Below are 22,584 nucleotides of genomic sequence, written 5' to 3' on the forward strand. Positions count from 1 at the left end.
ATGGAACTTATCTCATAGGATGTTCATGCCCTTTCTTTATATTTTATTTCCAATTGAATGGAAGAAGCCAGGGACTTCCCAGTTTTGTTCCAGCCAAGAACTGCACCATTCAGCTCTGTTCTGTGCAGTTGGCAGCCTTAAGAATGCAAGCTCTGTTTCAAAACACTGTGCATCTGTCAAGCCTGCCCAGGCATTGCCTCAGCATAAAACCAGTGCCAGGTTGTCTGACCTGGGGAAAGTGCCCCTCCGGTTCCTTTGTACAGATGAGAGCAGACTGAGAATCTTGCCTTCTCATTGTATTCCGAGCCCAGCTTTGGTGCCACAGCTCTAAATAGAATGATGATCAGCTTGGACACTCTGGAGAAGCAGGAGGGAGATCTAAGTGACGTTAATGGATTCCACTCATGAAGGCAAACCCCTGCCTTCTCTAAGATGGCAGAGCTGCATCACCTGGTCTGCATTACTCAGCTCCTCCTGAGGTCCTGGCAATCCTTGAGATAATCTCTGCTTTCCCAGCTCTTAGGATGTAGCTCCCACTAACAGCCAGTTTCTTGATAGCTGTATGGGAGCTACTGATAAAATGGAGACTGCATTGGTACAGAGTATGTATACTCATCTTTAAATAGAGATGCAATTAAAAAACCTGATGGAGAAGAAACAGCCTCCTTTCCTTAGTAAAGAGACAAAGAAAAAAACTATCATCACTTATATACATATGCATACATATATGTTTGTAAATATAATTATTGTTTCCTTTACTCTGCCTTCTCACAATTTCCTGCCTTCTTAAGTATGTCAGCACAAATAGGTGCAACCAATTGCTGATTTTCTCTCAGCTGTCAAGTGTCAGACAGCTCCAGCCCAGCACATCTATGTTATCGTGGCACTGAGGCTGCACTAATCAGCCTGCCTGAGAGTATGGTACTGTCAGTCACCATCTGTTCACACGTAGTTCTTCTGGCCTCTTCATGTAGAAATTCCTCCTACTTTGTCAAATTCCTTCCAGAAAGCAAAGTTTCCACAGAACCTCTTGATACTGCTCATTTCCCAAGATTTCCAAATTTGACTCATCCCATATAATTTGCATTCAAGAAAAAACGTTCTGACAAATATGGGTAGGAGCTGAGCATTTTTTTTCCAGGCATCTCATAGAGCACTCGGTGGTAAATCATAGAATCATAGAATGGCCTGGGTTGAAAAGGACCTCAAAGACAATTTAGTTTTAATGCCCCTGCTCTGTGCAGGGTTGCCAACCAGCAGACCAGGCTGCCCAGAGCCACATCCAGCCTGGCCTTGAATGCCTCCAGGGATGGGGCATCCACAGCCTCCTTGGGCAACCTGTTCCAGTGCGTCACCACCCTCTGTGTGAAAAAAAACAAATGTATGTGAGCAGGATATTAAATGCTGAAGGTCTAATTTTCCCAAATAGTTACTTGAGTGTAAAACTGAGTGTAGGCACACTGGTATGTGACTACTGAATTATCTCTATTTTGATGAAGGCAGACACACGCATAGACAGATCTTTTGGGAATGAGTTATCATTCATCTGAGAAACACTATGTTAGAGAGCTGAGTTCTGCAACTAAAAACTTCCCTTCCTACAAACTTGCACACATACATGTATTAATGAACTTGTGTTTTTTATAAATGCTCAATTATGTACATGAACATTTAGTCAAATGCTGCTCACTGATGGTAGTGGGAGCTACTCAGCTTAAGTCCTATATTTGACCCAAATAATCTTAAGTCTGTGCTAGGAGATATGCTCTCTAATGAAAAAGAGTTCTCATCTATTGGCTCGGGATGTGCTGTCAGAATCATAGAATCATAAAATCATTAAGATTGGAAAAGATCTTTAAGAACATCCAGTTCAATTGTCCAGTTCAAGCCCATCATCACCCTGCTCAACTAGCCCATGTCCTTAAGAACTTAATTAATTCCATTCTCATCTTGAACTGTAGCAGGAAAGGATCACAGTAGTGCTGCATGTGCAACAGTATTGTATGCTATGTAGGCATAGTGAGTGCAACTGCACCTGATTCTTATCATGGCTCAGATTTAGGGGAGAGGTCCTTTGGTGGGGGACTTGGGAGAAGGGGAATTAGACAGTAGTATCCACATCTCTGCTTTCAGGAGTGTTATGGAGTTTCTACCTATAATGCACCCCAAGCAACTGACACCAGCTGTCACCTTTTCTGCTATTGTTTTTAAAAAAGGGAGAGACAAAGTAAAGGGACAGAAGAAAAGCCTCTAATGAAAAGGGGAGATGTTAATTGCGGCTGGAGGTGTCAGTGCACGATAAGGAATTGCTGCTGTATTATTGTATCTCTGATGGAAGTACCCTAAGACTGTAGCACAGCAAAAGCTTATTTCCAAGGGATGATGGCACTTCCAGAAATCATCATGAAACTGCAAGCACAGAACTGAGGTTGGACGTAAATGTTGTGTTTCAGCCACGCTGCCAGCAGGTGCTCTTGTGTTTCTTCCTGATTCTTTGTGGCTGCCTCCAGATAAGTGTCCATGATGGGTGCAGGGTCCTGCACCACCTGTGCACACAGAGGCTTCTAATGAAGGTGTTGCTACCAGGTAACAGTAGAGGCTGCTTTACCAAAGCCATACCTTTCAGAGTAAACCATGGAAAAGGAAGGGGAAAAATTCAGGACGTTCTGAAATATTCTTTTCAGCATTTTCAGTTTTTCTTTTTTTTTTTTTTTTTTCCCCCTATTTTTTTCTTCTCCTACAAGCTCTAAGGCATTTCTTTAATTTATTGCAATTTACCAAAGGAAAACAAGCTCTCCCGCTGACATCTTTATGGCTGAAATCTGTTCTCTGTTCTGTCTTGGTTGCAAAACTGGGCACACACTGAATGGGAGAAGTGAGAGAAGCTGGGAACTCGTTATGTAAAATCTACAGTAACCAAGCTTTTCTAGTGCTATTATGCCCTGACCCCTTATTTTGGAGCAGTAACAAAACCACTGAGACTGCACAATTAGAGGGTTTCCCAGGCTCTTTTTTTTCCCCTTCTTTTCTTTTTTTCTTTTCTTTTTTCTTCTTTCTGGCCTCATCACAAAATCCAAGGAAACCAGTGATATGCCCAAACTTCTGACATGGTCAAGGACTTCCAGTATCTGTCATACACGAAGGAAAATTGGGGACATATCTCTATTTTATTTATTGTCTATTTAGAATAATCTCCTGTCTACAAATTCCTTGCTCTCTATCACTGAAGAAATCTCTCACACATTTTCTAATGGGATTTCCTAACTGCTTAATATTTGGGCTACACTATGATCCCTATTGCCTTAGTTTCAGTATGTTTTCAGTGTAAGTTCTTCATTTTTTCCAACTAATAACACTCACGTGTAACTCAAGTGATTATTCTCCCCTCTAAGACCTGGTATTTTTCCATTTCAGCATCCTCACTTGAATAAGAGATAAAAGAGCTTTCTTGGCTGTGGGCTACATGCATTTTCTAACTCTTCATGATGAGTCTGAGTCATCTACAATTTCACAGTGACACTATCAGTATTTTGAGACAATGCAGTCAGGATCGGGATGAGATGAAACTTTTAAGGATAAATTACAATTTTCAGAAACTGGACAGCAAAAATTGCATGGTGGGACTGTGTGGAAGTTCCTTTTGTGCCTTTTGTACCAAATTTGCTCAGTGTACAAGTCTAAAGCCATGTTCCAAGAGCCTGTTCTGCAAACTCTAGCCTGCAGAACTGAGGAATGGGATGTGTGGCTGTCTGTCCCCTTTTCACCCATAGAAAGTACAGCACAGGAGTCTCACCAACGCCAGTGCTGATGAAGCGTGTAGCTGAAAAGAATCCCTTTCACTGGCATGTTGGTTCTGCTGTGATGCTGGAAGAACAATCTGCTCGGGTCAGTTAAGCATGGTGAAACAGAAAATCTGATGGGTATTGGAGAAGTTAAGCTTAAACAAAAAGGGACACGGGAAACCATAAATGGGAAATTTCCTCTGAATGCATTCTTAGAAAAATGTATCTATTTTTAACAGAAGTTTTTGATGTGTATCCTTGAAGAGGTAGGATTAGCCGTATCTGCCTCCTTTTTAACACTGATTTGATATGATAGATGCCTTCACCAAAACAACTATCTTCTCAAAACTCACCCAAGTCCACTGTGAACAGTTTGTAGCAGGGCTATAAAGGCTACTCAAAGTATGGATGCAGGAAAAGAGGAGACTGATGATTCTAGAGAAGTAAGCCTTGCGGACCTGTGTTAGACTAGTTGCTCTGTATTAATGTCTGCAAACAAGTCAACAAAATATTTATTATCCCCAAAGTCTACTGGAAAAAAAATGTATTTTGATTTTTTTTTAACTATTCTCATAGGTCACTGCTTTTTTTCCCTCAGTTGGCTTTGCAAAAGAGCAGCTTGTCCTTCTCTAAGTGCTCACATAAGGCAGTGGCGAAGGTTACACTGGAAAATGTTGCTTAGAAAGAAACATGAATTTCCTTCAAAAAATACAAGCTCCCTTGTACTTGATTTAATCCAGCTTTTGTAGACTGCATCCACCACTCTCCCCCCACCAGGAAACATGCAATTACTGGAGTAGAGGTCTCAATGGGTCTCAAAGGACAGTTTCTTATGGCTGCGTGAGCTTCCAGAGCACACACACTGCAATTCAACAGCTGAAGGCAGAATATTGTTAAGTGATCACTTTTCATATGTTGCCATCCATCCATCCATCCATCCATCCATCCATCCATCCATCCATCCATCCATCCATCCATCCATCCATTCCAAGTCTCTAAATTGATATCAGTAAAGCTTAAGGGAGCAGCAAGAAGTATTAGGCTTGGTAATCAAACCTAACACAAGAATCTTCAAAAGCTGTACAGCTTCCATCATAAAAGAGATTGAATAACTCCTGTTGCTATTCCTGAGTTTTAAAACCTTTCTATTAGTCTAATAAAAATGCAGCACCTTATCACAAGTTTTTAAGATTCACCTCCTTTTTTTTTTTCAAGCTGTAAACATATAAAACTGTCAGAAATTAAACTAATGTTCTACAAAGGATTTCAAGAAAAACATGCTGTCAGATTTTCTTCAGAAGCTTATGGACAAAACTTGTAAATATTCTTGGTCAGATCCTGCTTCTCACTTTGTTCAGTGAATGAAGAGCCTTTGCATGGAGGAAAGATCAACATCTTCACTTGGCCCAGAGGGTAACTTTTAGAAGATATTTGAAGTATTGAGGGGGAAGGAAAAGAATATATAAAATACTTAGTATTAAGAAGACAGTTACTGTTGTAATCTACAAAGACAGCCTGAATGATCTGAAGCAAAATTGTCATTTTTGGGGTATGCTGCATAAACCCATTCATGGCATGTAATTCCAGTATATATAAATCCCGTGAATATCAGAATCATAGAACCATAGAATCATAGAATCATAGAATCATAGAATGGCCTAGGTTGAAAAGGACCATAATGATCAGTTAGTTTCAACACCCCCTGTTATGTGCAGGGTCGCCAACCAGCAGACCAGGCTGCCCAGAGCCACATCCAGCCTGGCCTTGAATGCCTCCAGGGATGGGGCATCCACAGCCTCCTTGGGCAACCTGTTCCAGTGTGTCACCACCCTCTGTGAGAAAAACTTCCCCCTGATATCTAACCTAAACCTTCCCTGTCATAGTTTAAAATTGTCCAGTCACTATCTACCCACGTAAGTCCCTCTCCTACTTATACACTCTTCAATACTGGAGTATGAAGCTGTATGTATGTGTAGTACATACGTATAAGTACTGGGATATGAAGCTATAAGTATATTTTATATATATTATAATTACATTACATATGGCAGACAGCTTGGACGAAGGACAAACTCCTAGCATTGGAGCACGACAACTATCTAATGCCACTGAGACACAGCCTCACCTCCCGAAAAAGCCAACACAGGACAGACTTCAGTTTTAAAATTACACAATGGTTGACAGTGGTTGCTGCACTGAACACTTTTTATGTGTTTCCAGAGGCTTTACCACAATACTAAGTGACATTTGTTTAAAACATTACTGCTGAACATTAGCCATGGAGCATTAAATGGGTGAACACATGGGTAACAGATCTCTGAATGTACTTAGTGGACTGGTAATGGTAGCTGTTGGCTGGGATCTGAAAGATTGCTGTAGGGCCTTGTGTGCTTCTAGGGGTTCCTCAGGAAGTAAATCTGAAGGTAAATATAGACAAATTGCCAATATAATTTGAACATGCCTTAATTAGTAGGTTGAGAAAAGAATGACCAAGCAGAGTGGAGTAGATTGTTCTCTGGTGTGTTCCTTGTCACAACAAGATGTTCTCTAATACCGGAAAGTGCAAAATTTCATTTCTGAGATTGAAACAAGCCTTATCTGCAGAATGGAGACTATGTCCCGAGAAGGACTGAGGGGCCTTGAGAAGGGGTAAGGAAGAATGCTTCCTCAGTGCAGTGCTGTGGTAAGACTAGCTAGAACAATTCCTAGGTGTGCTGCAAGGCACGCTTCAGGATATGCCTGCTGGAGTTCAGTCTTAAAAAAGTACTTTTAAAAGCATGTTGGAAAAGTGGTGAAGGCAAAAACAAGAGCTGAAAGGAATTTCTTTAGGGTGAGAGACTTTGAAAGCTCGGCCTATTTAGCTTATCAAAAGGATGATGAAGAGATGAGTTACTTGCATTATGTAAGTATTCTCATGGGAACAAAGTAGAAGTGCAAGAGGCTTTTTAATCTGGGGGAGAACAGCATAACAAGCTTCATACAGACTCATTTTAGAAGGACCATTTTTGGTGATGAAAATGATTAGTCTGGTGAATAAACTACCAAAGAATGGGTGGATTTTCTGTCCTATGAGTTTTCAAATTAAGCAAAGATGCTTTTTGTAAAGCATATTTAACCAAACATAAATTATTGAAACAATGAAATGTGTAATGACATGAAAAATCTATAAGTTAACTGGAAAATTTTATGTTGTAATCTGGTTTTATACTCCATGATTCTTTGAGCATTGTGAATACAGCCTTTCAGTTGCAGCATCATTAGGTAATAACTAATATAAGAATCATAACAAAATGTACCTTCAGATAAGCCATCCTCTGCTGTTGGCAAGCAAACTTCTCTCCTGGAAACCAAGTTCATGCTTGAAAGCACTTCTTGCAGCACAAACATTGGAATTAGGTGTCATAAAAAGTCTTTATGATACAGATCTTTCTGATACAATCTTTTTGATATAGGTGTTCTGGTTAGGTGTAACTTTTTTTTTAAAAATAGTAATCTTCATTTTTAACTCTAGGTGGAAAAAAAAGCTGAATACACAAAGCAGTTCACCACTGTCGTGAGCCAACTGATGATAGGATCAAAAATGACTGAAGATAACAGGTGCACAAAGAGGCAGATCAGTCATGTGGGCTCCATTTCTGAAGGGAACCAAAGGCCTTCAGTGGTGCTGAGGGAAGAAGCTAAGCATTTGGAAGGGAGGAGCTGCTAAAGAGAGCAGCTGTGATCACTTAGGAAAGCACAGCTGCCTGTTAAAGAACATACACCAGTGGGTTATACAGTGTCGAATACTCCTTTTTCTGTGTTGATAAAAATCTGTGAGAGCTCAGTCAAATGTCAGTGGCTTACCTATCAAAGTTAGACACTTTGATAGGTCTCTTTAGTTCCCACTTTAGTTCTCTTTGTTGGGATGCTTCCCCCACTGCTGACTTCATACAGTGCCTGGGGCTCCTTCCTGATCTTCCCCTTCAGGTCCCTGCCTGGTTCTGCATCTGCCATCGATGCAGCTTTTTGCAACGATTTGTGATAGGAGAGGAGAAAAAGGGTTTTTATTTTCACACATTCTTGGCAAGGATCTTGTCCGTGCCATGTTGAAGTTAAACTATTTCTAAAGACAAAAAGCCTCCAGGTTGTTCCTATGCTACCTGGATCACAGTTTTGCTTTTCCAGACGTAGTTTCTGTCTATTGAGCTGGGGGGGAGAGCAAAGAAAAAGCAGTCAGTCCAAATTGTCTCATGAGGAAGGCAATGGAGCAGGACTAAGGAAACTCAGCAGTCATCCAAGTGCATGAATTCTTGTAAAACCATTATGAGCAGCCTGAATGGATCCCTTGAGTGAATGGCCATTTTGTCCCTTGCAGTTCTCTTTCTTCAGCATAGGACTCAATGTGCAGCCTGTGGACAGACAGATTCCACAATAAATAGAGAGGGAGAGTAAAACTAAACCCTCTGGAGCCAGGCCAGAAGCAATGTCAAATCTCTTGACTTATTTCCCAAGGAATTCTTGGTCTAAATGTCAGGAGAACACAGCGCCACAGTCAAATCTGGACCAGGCCGATACCAGGGCGTGACAAAATGAATGACCTAAGTAACAAGATTACACTGAAGGAAAACTGAAACTTCAGAAATGTGTAAAGATCGTATTTCAGTAAGTGGTGTTTTATGTAAGATCCTTTTAGTAGGCAAAGATTAGCCCAAACTTATAAACCATAAGCTGGTGAATTGTGGGTGGTTCATTAGTGGCAACAGAATGAAACTCTCAGCCAGGCAGTACAGAAAGTCAGAGCGTTTCTGCAAGCGCCAATCATTTCTGAAAGGCTTGCAGCCTGCTTTCAAGGTCTCTTGTTGACAGCAGCCAAGGAAGGTCAAAGGAATTTGGTCTCCCAGGAGTCCGTGCCACCACAAAAACAGAAGCCAAATCCCTCCATCACTTTGGGTACTTATGAAAATTCTTCTGGGGGTTCTCCTAAGACTGGCTGTGGTTACCTTTCACTGTGGTTACCTGCTGCCCACTGTCGTTGCAGGTTTGGTATAAAACTGAGTAGACTCTGGTCTCCCACTGTAGCCAAAGGAGTCTTGGGTTGCACAACCCATTTGAACACTCAGAGAAGGTGGGGGAAGAGAACATGGCCAGTAAATCTCATTAATTTTGAAAACTGAAAGCCTGAAGAGGTGTTGACAGAAAAGAGGGCAAGTTGAAAAGCTTAATAGTGGCAGCTTAGAGACAGCAGCCCTCATCCTCTGGGTACAAGTGGAAAAAGACTATGGTCACTGAGAAAACATACAGTGCTTCTAAATTATGTCATCTGGTTTTGTTTCAGTATTTGTATTCTCTGTCTCAGCCCTAGCTGACCAGACCACAAGGCAGATCTGACAGCATTGCTCCATGGCTCTCCATGCAACTCACTGGAGAGTGATGGGACTCTTCCCACTGCAGTTCAACAAGGTGACAGAATCCAGTCCTGGGAGATTTTCTGCCTCTCTCCCTTGCATTATGTTAGCTGGAATTAGCTGTTAGTACATTCCTATCCAACTTTGGCAGAGTGCCCTCTCCTCCATAACAGATTAAACTGAAACCCCAGACCCAGCATGCTTCAGCTGCCTGGGAAGTCCTTGTGCAGAAGGTGGATGTGCCTTACGTGTTGCAGCATCTTCTTGCCATGGCTTACTATCCTAGGGTGATCTTTAATTCATGATGCCCTAAAAACAACTGTAGGAAGTTGGCTGTGCTGTTCAGTGAAGGAGAAGCAGAGGCATGGTGAGATTGTGTTGCATATTCACCCCCTCAGACAGGCATGGAGCATTAACACCACTTTTACATTTTTCATATATGCTCTTTTATAAGGTATTTCCTTAACTGTGTCAACAGCAGCAGGAGGAACATCTCATCCTTGAGTAGAGGTCCAAAATGAGTTGTCAGGTTTTATAACAGAGAATTTATGTGGTCCCAAATCCCAAGAATGACCAATTCACCCCCAAACTGGTTTTGCTTTCCTCTATGCTTCAATGCCACCTCAAACGATGGCTTTATTGCCTCCTGTGCTCTCAGTGGAGAAGTCTGTCTGTTTAATCAGGGCTGGCACAGCACGATTTGCTCCAGGTTTGTGCCCAAAGCATTGCCTTTGTCTGTTTCTGTGGCTGCAGCCTGATGACCAGAAGCTCTGTTGCAATGAGAGTGGCAACAGTGACAGAAGGTGTTCGTGTTCCCACTTCACCACGTGGCACTGATCTGCTCCACAGACCACAAAGAGCAGATATGTGCTATCTGCAAGGAAAGGAAAAGCAATTATTTGTTTTACTAAGAGAGTGTTGTTTGTGAACAACCAAATGGGAGCTGAATCTGCAAGGTGCCAATGAACACGTGTGTTGCCAGGGCAAACTGTGAAAGCAGACTCTGTCCTGATTTGGGACAGCCAGCTCCAAAACTGGGGAGAAAATGGAGATCTCTGTGTGCACCTTTTGAAGTAACAGAGAAAATGATGTATTGGGGAGAAGCAGCTGTGGTGCAAAAGGCTGAAATAATCACGGAATCACAGAACGGCTTGAGCTGGAGGAAACCTCAAAGCCAGCCCAGATGCCAGCACCTGCCATGGGCAGAGTTGCCACCTATCAGATCAGGCTGCCTTTATCAAATGCAGGTGAGAAAAGACCTCCCATTCAAACAAGGGAATCCACATGTGTGTGAAACAGAGCACTGAAGGTGGCTTCTTGTACAGTAATGTCTGGGAGAGGGGGAAGAGACAGTAGGGGTGGAAAAGAGAACACACAGAGTAACTTCCCGACTGATGTCCTTATACTGTGGGGAGCTCCTCCCACAGCCCTTCTGTCAAAACTTAGTCTGTGAGTATATGAATTGTAAGTGGGCTTTTGTGCCTGTCGGTCATTGTTACGATTTGGAGTTTCTGGAATCACAGTAATGGGCTGTGAAGTACAAAGGCTGAGAGACTGAATGCAGCCAGTGAAGGAGTGAGGTTGTGTTCTGGTGATTCCCTCTCTTCCTGACTGTCATGGTTTTGACTGAGATCAAGACATAAGCAAATGAAGCAAAGATTGAAAACAAGAATGCCAAGCATCCAGCCAGCTGTTTTTCTTCTGTCGTAACGTTGGGATATCTTTTGGTATCCATATGACTATGTTTTAAAGAAGGGAAGAGCAGGCAAACATGAGAGGAACATCTGCAACTGTACTTTATGATCATTTTGTTACGAACCATGAACTCCAATTAGTACGCAATTAACACACAGGCATTACTCCTTTATTGCCTTGCATGCAAATTTGTTTACAGCATCCTGAATTGATAGTACTATACGTTACACTTCCTCTTTACTGGTGTGAAGTACTACCTACAAAATCCCAACAGAAGCTACGGAAGATTTTCCATGATTTTCCATGGTTTCTGTGCCCTAAGTGGTTCTCCATCTCTTGTACTCTTTTCTAAGGCTCAGAAGGATCACCAGCACAGCGTGCACAGAACAGGCTGCCTGATCGCCACAATACATTTTGGCTGTTTCTACTGCCACATGGGTTTGTGGTAGGTTCTCTGTGCATGTTTCAGACTGGTTTAACATTTGAACAACATATCCTTTAAAACATTTTCCATATAGCATTTTCCACATAAGTTATGCACTGATGGTTCTACTGCATCCAAAGGTCAAAACCACCTGGAAAAAAAAAGAAAAAAAAAAAAAAAAGAATTTTGTAGATATTTTGTTCCATATTCATGACTGCCTTCTACAAGTGTCAGTTTCTACACACTCTCTAACAAAATAATCCTGCCTGGAACTTTGGTTGCTTTGTTTCAGTCTTACTGCCTAAAGGGCTGTTTTTTCATCAGATTTTTGTGCTGCAGATTCATTGGGTTTCTCTCAAGGTGAGAAGTGCACCTGGGTCCTGGCAACTTCCACTATCATTTGCAAGCTGGGGGATGTAACGGTGCATAAAGGGCTGCCAAAAGGGCTTGGGGGTACTGATGCATGGTAAGCTGGACATGAGCCAGCAGTGTGCCCTTGCAGCCCAGAAAGCCAACACTATCCTGGGCTGCCTCAAAAGAAGCATGGCCAACAGCGTGAGGAAGGTGATCCTGCCCCTCTGCTCTATGCTGATGAGACTGCATCCAGATGTGGGGTTCAAGAGGACACAGACCTATTGGAGTGCACCCAGAGGAGAGCCACAAAAATGATGCAAGGGATGGAACACCTCTTCTACAAGAACAGACTGAGAGCATTGGGGCTGTTCAGCCTGGAGGAGAGAAGGCTCCGGGGAGACTTGAGAGCAGGCTTTCAGTATCTAAAGGGTGGCAATAAGAAGGAATAGGACAGGACTTTTAGCAGAGTCTGCTGTGGTAGGACAATGGGAAATGGTTTCAAACTAGAAGGGAGATTTAGATTGGATATAAGGAAGAACTTTTTTACAATGAGTATGGTGAGGCACTGGAACAGGTTGCCCAGAGGTGGTGAAAGTCCTGTCCTTGGAGACACTCAAGGTCAGGCTGGATGGGGCTCTGAGCAGCCTGACTGATCTGCAGATGTCCTCGTTCATTGCAGGGTAATTGGATGAGATGACCTTTAAGGGTCCCTTCCAGCTCAAATGATTCTATAGGAAAAATACTAAATCCATAAAACCCAATGGGGCAGCATCACAGCATAGTTTCATCAGTTCTTTACAGTGGCCTCCATTAATTTCCCACAGTAGGCAAAACTTTGCCGAACGTTGCAAAGGGGAGCAAGCTGAACGCCACGTTATGCAACATATAGTGTTGCTGGTGAGGTTACCTGGTGAGGTACCAGTAGGTACAAGAGACGGACGAAGTTCTCTGCCTGCAGAGTGCCTTACACACTACTTTTGTGAGCCCAGCGTGCAGCTGGAAGAAGCAGAGCGCTCTTTGAGCTCTTCCCCATGCCGCGCAGCCCCCACCTCGGGATCTCGGCGGGTTCCCTTCGGCCCCGGCTCCCTCATTTCGCCAGCGGCCACGAACCCCCCGCACCAATCTGCATATTCACATGATCGCAAATGACCCGCGGCTCCGGCGGCAGCGTCTCAAGCGCCCTCCGCCCTCCCGCAGCAGCAGGTAGGGGCCCGCCGCTCGGCAGCCGCCCGCTCGGGAGCCGCGCCCCCCTCTTCCCCCCGCGCCCCGCGCCCACCCCGCGCCCACCCGGGGAGCTCCGCTGCTCCGCGCCCGCGCTGCCGCGGCTCCGCGCTGCCGGACAGGCATGAGCGACCGGGCGGCCGCGCCGCGCCGCGGGTGAGTGCGCTCCGCGGAGGGAGGGAGAGAAAGAGTGAGGGGTCGGCCAGCTCGGGGGAGAAGGTGACCCCCGGGGAGCGGGGGGCTCGGGGTGCGGTGGCTTGCAGGGCTAACTCGGCGACACGAAGGCGATACATTTCTGTCGCCCGTGGGTGCGCTAAGTGGGGACGGAGGGCTGCAGAGCGTCTCCGTTCCGCGCCCGAAAAGTTTCATTCTCCGCTTGCGGTCTTAGAGTGGAGAGAGGTGCGTGTGCGGAGCTCCGGTCCCGCAGAAAGCGGCTTCCCTGCCCCCTCCTCCCACCTGCCGCGGGTACCCTTGTCAGCCGCTCGCTCACATCATAACGGAAAATGAGACGGTGTGCCAAAGGGTGCCCAGCGTCCGTCTGAGATGCCGGCGCGTATAGCTGCCGCGCTCGCACGGCTGCCGTGCCGTGCCGGGCTGTGCCTCTGCCCTCAGTGGCATCAGCCGGGAGGAGCGAATGCTAAAAGTGCCTTTGGGATTTGTTAGGAAGCCTTTGTTATTATTTATATTGTTGCGGCTTCAGAGCCGCAACTGTCTCTGCAGCCCTGGACAGTGCGTGAGCCCAGAATAAGGCTGCCCCATACCCCCAGACTCTTTAGACCGTGACGGCAACTTGAGCTGCGGCACCCACCCCGTGTCCCATCAAACTCCGTGTGCTGTGTGATTCTAGACCAGAGAGCTCCAAGTGTGGCCATTGGAAATGAATGTGTGACTGTAACCTGAAAGCGCTGCTCTGTTTTTCTGTTATATTTTTTATTTGTGGAAGGGAACTGCGAGCAGCAGCTACTCCAAAAATTGCTTTGCAACTTTGATGGCAAATCTTAGAAGTCTCTTATCAGCTTCAGACCTGGCACTCATCTCTTTCCCATCTCACGCCTTGAAGTTAATTGTGTGCATGATGGGACAGTGGGAGGTGGAGACAATATTGATTTCTAAGATGCTGAGAGCCTTTGGATTTAAGTGAGAACCTGGACTTCAAGGGGGGGGGGGGGGGGGGGAAAGTGATATTAAGCTCGTATTAATCTTTTCTATGTGAGTGGTTGGGAGGAAGCTAAATTTTCTTTCATTTTTGCTGTGGGGAATAAAGTTGTGCAGCTTGAAATAAAACCTGCTGTGACAACTGGATGTTTCATTGGGTGTTAATATTATAGAGAAGCAGACTGCTTCAGAGAAAAAAAAACAGCATTAAAATAGGTGTTTAGGTCATTAACTATCAAAGTATGACTGGCAGTAGAGTTCTACCATTTGGGATGTTTTGTTGCTTTTTTTTTCCATGCAGTATGCTATTTAGGATAAGTATAAACTTCATTCATGTTGATGAACAAACTTTTGTGCTTGAGTTACATACAAAAATCCATGTAGCATTTTTGCATTTTGAGGGCTGTAAATGACATTGGCTAAATGGATGGCATCTGATCTCAGTTGGTGCAGCAGAATGAGGTCTGATCTCCATGATGGGTGCCTGGCTGGGCACATCTGCAGTTCTCTGTGTACAGAAAGTGATGATCAGGCACACTGGGACAAAGTCATGAGTCCCCATATCCTGTCTTCCCATGTTCCAAATACATCTGGTGCCCTCCTTGTGTCCTCAGCAGTAGTAAAATTTGTGGAAGTTACAGAATCATAGAATCATTTAAGTTGGAAAAGACTGCTAAGATCATCTAGTCCAAACATCAAGTCTGGGCTTTATTTTGTACCTCGCCAAAGTAGGTGTAAGCTAGAGCTTGGGAAAACCAATTTTGCATCCCAATGAAGATAGGTGTGAAGAGATGAGTGCTGCTTCCAGTAATGCTCATCCAGTGAGCACCAGGTTTATTTTCACGGGTTCGGAATATGACAGATCCGTACACGATCTGTTCACCTGGGACATGTTCTGGGACACTGAGCTCTTCTCAGTACAGATATTGCTCCTGTGACCTACTCACATCACTGAACTGAATTGTTGGTGAGGATCTAGCAAGGAGGGTGAGGACAGCTGTGGTTTCGTTACCGCAAGAGAAGGTGAATTTGGAGCCATTTTGAACAAACAGTTGGATCTTGATAGCTGGTCATTAATTGCCTGTTAATATAAGATCTTACAAAAACTATTTCAGTTTGTCTTAACACAAAATCAGATTTGGGGATTGACTCTTCTCACTTTTGACATACTGGTTTTTATTCTCTTTGAGTGAAACAAGTCCTGCTCAAAGTTGAGTCTGCCAGATCACTTCACAACTGTTTTACAACAACCACTTGCAGGATGTAATGTAATTCTTGTTTTCATCTGAGAGTCCAAAGAACTGAGAGAGAGTGCAAATGGCCTATCCAAAAATTATATATATACACATATATACACAAAGAATTAGCGTAAGAAATGAGACAGAGAAACAAATTATTTGCTCGAGTCACAGAGTTAAATTGCTGTTCTCTAACTCTCCCCAGCTATTAAGAAATTCATGGTCCATTCCTCTTGCTGTAACTTGAAATGACTAGACATGCATTTTATGCTTCTTTCTGATGTAAGTGGTATTAAATATGCATTGTGGCTCGGTTACCTTAGATAACTGAACATAAATTCATCCATCTTCCACTTGAAATTCTGTTCCCAAAGCAGCTGTATTCTTTCTTTTGTTTTCTGTTCTGGTTTTGTTGTTGTTGTTTTGTTTTGTTGGTTTGTTTGTTTGTTTTTGGAGGGGCTTGAGGTTTTATTTGCTTTTGTTTTTAAAGAAGAATCTTGTTAGCATTCCTTAGAAACTAATTAAAATGCTTCCCTTTTGGCTCATTCTCCTAATTTATTAATACCACAAATAACTTTTCTTTGGTGACCCACTTTCATAGGTATTTGAGCATCTAGCAAGATTGTAACTCATCACGAAGGGTGTGCAGACTAATAAATAGCATTTCCAGACAGTGGAAAATCCAAGACACTTCTTTCTTTGCCACACACACTTGTACACACCAAATGTGCAGAAAATGTTGTTCTGTTCTACTACTTATTCTGCACACTTAGCCTAACAGAAAAGACTTTACTGACTGCATGGTTGATGTAGAAGTCAGAATTTAGGACTGCATCCATTCTCCTGGCTGGATTCAATCTTATCCAGAAAGGAGAAACTGCGCTTTGTATAAATACAAATTGAAATATTTGTTTGTGTGAGTGTTCAGAAAAATAAACTTCCTCTTACAGATCCCGAGGCAACCTTCCATCACTATTCTATTGTAAAAATGAATTAGGTTTTGACTACAGTATGGGCTTATGCTTGTTTGACTATGACTTGGGCTTGATTAGCTTGGAGAAGAGAAGGCTTTGGGGAGACCTTCTTGCAGTTTTCAGTACGTGAAGGGAGCTTACAAGCAGGAGGGGAACCAACTTTTTTTTTCCTGATAGTAATAGGAAACAGGGTAACTGCATTAAACTAAATTTAGACAATTTAGGTTAGATATCAGGAAAAAATCGTTACTTAGAGGGTAGTGAGACGCCGGCACAGCAGCCCAGAGAAGCTGTGGTGCCCCATCCCTGGAGGCACTCAAGCTTTGATGGGGCCCTGGGCAGCTGAGCTGCTGGGTGGCAGCCCTGCCCATGGCACAGGGTGGGACTGGGTGGGTTTCAAGGTCTCTTCCAACCCAAGACATTCTGTGATTCTGTAATATTGCTTTTTACTGAACTATTGCACCTACCTTGTGAAAAGTTCACATTTGATCAGTGAAAGAGGATATCCACCAATTTAATGGGCATGATGGTTAACAGGCCATTGAAAGTGGTAGGGCTCCTAGTTAGGCAGAGGTCACCTAGGATGGAAGAATGCATTTATTTTCATGCTTACATAAGAAAAAATAAAGGGTCTGTTTTGCATGAACCAAAGGTACAGGAACAGACTTATCACAGGGGATGACTGATTGCTCCACATCCTGCAGACTGTTGAACTCCAGCAATGTTTTAAGGACAGCGCATGTGTTCAGTGTTGTTCCCTTCTAAGGGTACTCTGCTTTGAGCCTCCCCTCCAAGCTTTCCAAATATCAACCCTCTTACAGGAGAGAATTAGGCTTATTTGGTGATTTCTGATGAAGATTTGTTTTCCTTTTCAGTAAGTGTGGACGACTGTGCAAGTGTGAGAGCATCATGGTAGCATTCAAAGGAGTCTGGACTCAGCCCTTCTGGAAAGCCGTTTCAGCAGAATTTTTGGCCATGTTGATTTTTGTCCTCCTCAGCCTCGGCTCTACAATCAACTGGGGTGGATCAGAGAAGCCACTGCCCGTAGACATGGTCCTTATCTCTCTCTGCTTTGGACTCAGCATTGCAACCATGGTGCAGTGCTTTGGACACATCAGCGGTGGCCACATCAACCCTGCGGTGACTGTGGCCATGGTCTGCACAAGAAAGATCAGCCTCGCCAAGTCGGTCTTCTACATTCTTGCCCAGTGCCTGGGAGCCATCGTGGGAGCTGGCATCCTCTACCTCATCACACCACCGAGTGTGGTGGGAGGCCTGGGAGTCACTGCGGTAATCACTTCTGCTCCAGCGCGTGCAGTAGAGTAACTCAGAGCCTAAGAACATAGAAGCAGCATCACACAGAATAAAGAGAGCTTGAGTAGAGATTTTAGGAGCTTGCTGGTTTATTTACAGCATCCAGAAAGGGTTTAAAGCTCTCCCCAGGATGGCTTTATGCAACACTATGTCTAAGCTATTCTTTTTATAGAAGTACACTTTTCTAGAACTTCCCTAAATCTGATGACAGCAGGTAATGTTAATTTACATGCAGAATTTAAATAATATATGCATGAAATGCCATTTTATTATGGACTGGGGAGGGGAAATTAATTCTCTGCCGTTATGATGAGGATTGAAAAAACATCAATTTAAAATGACATACTTTTGAAATAGATTGTGACTGAGATTTCAGCTTTGTTCTAAACTAATAAGAAATGCCATCAGTTAGCCCTATTGCAGGACTTATTAAAAATGCACTTGAGCTGTGCACTGCTTAAATTTTAATTGAAATTTAAATTAATTAAGTTAGGGCTAATTAATGAATTTATAATTGAATAGTAAATTACAGCACTCCCAAGGAAAAAAAAAAAAAAGAAAAAAAAAAAAAAAAAAACAGTGAAGGGGAAGTGCAGCCTTTGCAAATCCCTGTGTAAAAATAAAGGATATTTCTGCAGTCTAACTTTGAAGTTCCCATTGGGTGTTACTGGCAAGCCGTCTGTTGTCAGTCCAGCAGTAATTTTCCATGGCTCTCAAATTAAAAAAAAAAAAGGGAAGGGGAGGAGAGGGTTGAGAATGTGTGCCTCTAAGAGTTCGTTGTTGTCTTTCACTACGTATCACTTCGAAATACCGTTCACTGAAGTGTAATTAATGTAGGTGGTGTCTTTCTGATTTACAAAATCACCTTTGCTTCATCTCCTGTGTTCCCTTCCTCCAGGTACATGGGGATCTTTCCGCTGGCCATGGACTCCTGGTGGAGCTGATAATTACATTCCAGCTGGTTTTTACTATTTTTGCCAGCTGTGATTCAAAACGAAGTGATGTCACTGGTTCAGTAGCTTTAGCAATTGGATTTTCTGTTGCGATTGGACATTTATTTGCTGTAAGTCAATGCCTTCTTTTTGAAAAATAGAGCTTTTATCCCTTTATGCTTACTTCAGAAGCAAATGGAAACTTCTGTAGACTTTATAGCTGCTATGACTGTATAGCTGCTGTATTATAGAATCATAAAAGCCTAGAATCACCGAGATTGAAAAATACCTCCAAGATCATCCAACTGGCCACCAACCACCAGTATTTCTCACTAAACCATGTTCCTTAGTACAGTGTCTAAAAGCTTCTTGTACACCTCCATAAACGGTGACTCCACCACCTCCCTGGGCAGCCCATTCCAATGCATCACCACTCTTTTGGAGAAGAAATGTTTCCTGATATCCAACTTGAACTTCCCCTGAGGCACCTTGAGGCCATTCTGTCTTGTCCTATCACAGTTACCTAGGAGAAGAGCTCAACTGCAACTGTACTACAACTTCCTTTCAGGCTGTTGTAGAAAGCAACAAGGTCTCCCCTGAGCCTCCTCTTCTCCAGACTGAGCAATTCCAGTTCCCTCTGCTGTTCCCCATAAGATCTGTGCTCCAGACTCCTCACAGCTTTGTTGCCTTTCTCCAAACACATTCCAGAACCTCAGTGTCTTTCTTGTAGTGAGGAGCCCAAAACATGTTATTCATATTTTGTATGGATCCATGTCAAAAACAGTTTGAAAACAGCAGGAGGATCTTCTTGTGTAGGGTGCTAATTCTGAGATTTTCTGCCTGTTCATGTGATAGCTTTGTTAATTTTGTAATTAGACTCTGGAGAGTAATAATACCCATTGTTAGGATTAGACACTATGCAATACCAGATTTTCCCATAATAAAAGGACTGAAAGACACTGAATCACTACCCTTGAGGTTCTAATAACATGCAACATTTTGCCCTATTTTAGATCAATTACACTGGTGCCAGTATGAACCCTGCTCGCTCATTTGGACCTGCTGTCATCATGGGAAAATGGGAAAACCAATGGGTAACTCTGTTTTCATGCTTCCTTCCTCCTAGCAGCAAACATCCATCACATTTTTTCATAAAGCACTCAATTTTTTACACGTCCCATTAAGACCATCACTGGGAAGACAGGTGCTGACATGCCACCCACTGTAGTACAATCCTGGTTCACATCTAGGACTGCAGTGCAGTAGGCAGCATGCTAGGATAGCATCTAGCTACTTGGGGGCCATTTTGTGGAGGGAGTAACTGGGGTAGAAGAACATTGTACCAAAAAAGCAAAACAAACAAACAACCAACAAAAACAAAACAGTCCAGTGGGATGGGAAGGATTGAACTGTAAGACAGAAAAAGTCCTCCAAGGCAGATTGCAAACCCTCAGGTCATGCTGGTGAGAAGTTATGAAAGTAATTCTGTTGGCTTCACATTTCACCTGGTTCTATGGCAAATTGGGGCAGACACAATATGAGAGCGGGGACTCCTCTGTGTTCCAGAGGGAGAACCTGCCATAGCAAATGCCCACAGCGAGAGATGAAGGGGTTGCAACTTGGTCTTTATGAGCTGGACCAGATGTTATCTGCTTTGATTAGAAAGCAGATTGGCTTAACCAGCAGTGTTTGTGCAGGAAACAATTTAATAAACACACTGTGAGTGTTGCACTTTCTGTAGCATCCCACTACTAAACTTAAGAACATTTTATAGGGAGAGATGGATCACAGCTCAGCCTCACCTAATTAAACACAGGGAAAGCACTTCCAGGGATGCTTTTAGTACTAACTGTGGGAGCTGAGTATTGCAGAACATATAAGGATTTTCTTGATTTTTAAAGTATGGAGCCCACATTGCTCCCACTGAAGCTAATAACAGAAATAGCATTGTTTTCAGTCCCTGAGGCTCCAATTCTGCAAACACGATACCATGTGTAATTTTGTTCCCAAGAGTTATCCTATTGAGGCAGATTTACCCAGTTATCAGTGAGTGGCTTGTTCCTATGAAAAATCTGCTGTAGTTTTTCACAAGATTAATTATCCATACTCTGAGGGAGCCTGTAATTTGCGACTAAAGCTGTAAACAATAAACAAATTTACTATGTAGAAAGTTTTAGGAGAAGCTTAGCTTTCTCTGCTGGTCATTTGGGAATCAGGCCTTTTTTTCCTCCTTCAAAGCAGTGACATTAGCATGAGAGGCCTTTGCACCTACTAATATTACAGAACTGCTGCATGTCATACTAATATAGATAGGTACGCTCCAAAGTTGTGCGTGTCAGTCGTATTTGTTTATCAGATCAGATAATAAGATAGCTGCCTGCCTGTTGAAGTCTTCTGGATCAAGAGTCAAATTTGGCCTCTTTGGAAATGTGAGTCTGAAATATTGAAGTAGAACTGCTTGTATGTATACAGTAGGATAGGCATTGCTTCCTTACAATCTTTTAATCATTTTGGAGTAAAAATGCAGAAAGATCAGTTTTCTACACTGGTATTTATTTTGTGTGGCATCTTGCAAAGAGCACAAATATGTTATCTACAGCTGGCAAATAAACAATGAAAATTTAGAGAAGGCTTCTTGGAAAGAGGTTTGAAGTTGACAAACCCATTTTCCTTTGAGGATATGGGGCTGCTTCTCAACCACCTTACTCTTGGTAGTCTAGAAAAAGACTGTGCCAGAGCAACTGTGTGTTGTACATAACTACAGAGTAGTATTTCACAAGTCATACCCAACCCCACAAAGATCTGTGTTATAGAAATGTTATATCTATGATTAATCCAACTAAAGATGATGAAGAACTTGAACTTCAGTTTTGTTGGGTATAGTTAATAAGTTGCAGAACCCAACAAGCTATTCAACCTGTCCACTCCAGGAGGTTGCTAACCAGATATGTAGAATGAGATCTTTTTCAGACATCAAGGAAACAGCATCCCTACCTCACTGATACATCACCATAGTTCCCTCTTCTCCTCTGCTTCATATGGTACATGCTCTGGTGATTCCCTCAGTGCTGGCATGAGAGGAATTTTTAGGGAAGATCTGCACCCACACGATGTGAGGTGGTTTAGGTGATTACATTCAAGGTGAATAGAGAGTATTTCTGAAGTGGACAAAAGGCATGTGAGAGATGGGAGACTGAGAGAAAGCATAGAGGTAAGAAAAAATGCATGGAACGAATGCCATTAACTGCCTAAGAGACTGCCTTTTGACCAGTTTCATGCCTCAGTTTAGAGAATTCACTTCACCGCTGAACTCTACGTCACCTTCTGTGAAACCTTGGGTAGTTAGACTTCTCTGCCTTGTAAACTGATACGATGTCAGATTTTATCCCAGTTCATGAAATCCAATGAACTGTGTGACCAAGCATTTCTGGAAAACAGAGTTGGTTTAAATGATTGGGCCAGGACATTTTTCATTTTCAGAAAGTTTTCTGAATGAAGTCTGCAGTGACATGCTTTTCTCTGAGATTCTGGCTTCTTTATTTGCTCTGGAACCTAATGCTAATGTTTTTTTCCACCTCTCTTTGTAGGTTTACTGGGTGGGACCAATAATAGGAGCAGTCCTTGCTGGTGCTCTGTACGAGTATGTCTATTGCCCAGATGTGGAGCTCAAGCGCCGTTTTAAAGACGTCTTCAGTAAAGCTGCCCAGCCGTCCAAAGGGAAATACATAGAAGTGGATGACACCAGGAGCCATGTAGAGACCGACGACCTGATTTTGAAGCCTGGCGTTGTCCATGTGATTGATATTGACAGGAGTGAGGACAAGAAGGGAAGAGATCCATCAAGTGAGGTGCTGTCTTCTGTATGACTAGCAAGGAGCACTGAAAGCAGAGAGCAGCCTGCCAGCGAGTCCACAGATATTCTTCCACCTATTAAAGAAACAGATCTCCTCTAAACTGAGTATCTACCATTTCTTAAAAGGTGTGGTGAAGGCAGCTGTGTGGTAGTAGCATCAACAAAACATACATCTGCTCAGCTGGAATATTAGGACTTCATTATAATTATGATTCCCCATGAATTATTCCAAATTAGGAGTTGTTCCTACTATTTTCC

At 43.0% G+C, this 22,584-nt stretch overlaps 1 protein-coding gene across 3 annotated transcripts; it reads left to right on the top strand.

Moving 5' to 3' along the window:
* Positions 1-12,774: 12,774 nt before the first annotated feature.
* On the top strand, positions 12,775-22,339 carry AQP4 (aquaporin 4; the record flags this gene model as incomplete). 3 transcript variants are annotated; one of them, XM_079534030.1, is made up of 5 exons in its annotated part: positions 12,775-12,842; positions 17,103-17,517; positions 18,440-18,604; positions 19,487-19,567; positions 22,061-22,339. In XM_079534030.1, 5 exons carry the CDS (start codon positions 12,775-12,777, stop codon positions 22,337-22,339), a joined length of 1,008 nt encoding a protein of 335 aa, XP_079390156.1. The 3 variants fall into 3 exon arrangements, with proteins under 3 accessions (XP_079390156.1, XP_079390157.1, XP_079390158.1); XM_079534031.1 differs by lacking the exon at positions 12,775-12,842 and adding an exon at positions 12,985-13,016; XM_079534032.1 differs by lacking the exons at positions 12,775-12,842; positions 19,487-19,567 and having other exon boundaries at positions 17,110-17,517.
* Between the last annotated feature and the right edge of the window lie 245 nt (positions 22,340-22,584).

Source organism: Tetrao urogallus (assembly GCF_951394365.1).
Source record: "Tetrao urogallus genome assembly, chromosome: 3".
NCBI lineage: Eukaryota > Metazoa > Chordata > Aves > Galliformes > Phasianidae > Tetrao > Tetrao urogallus.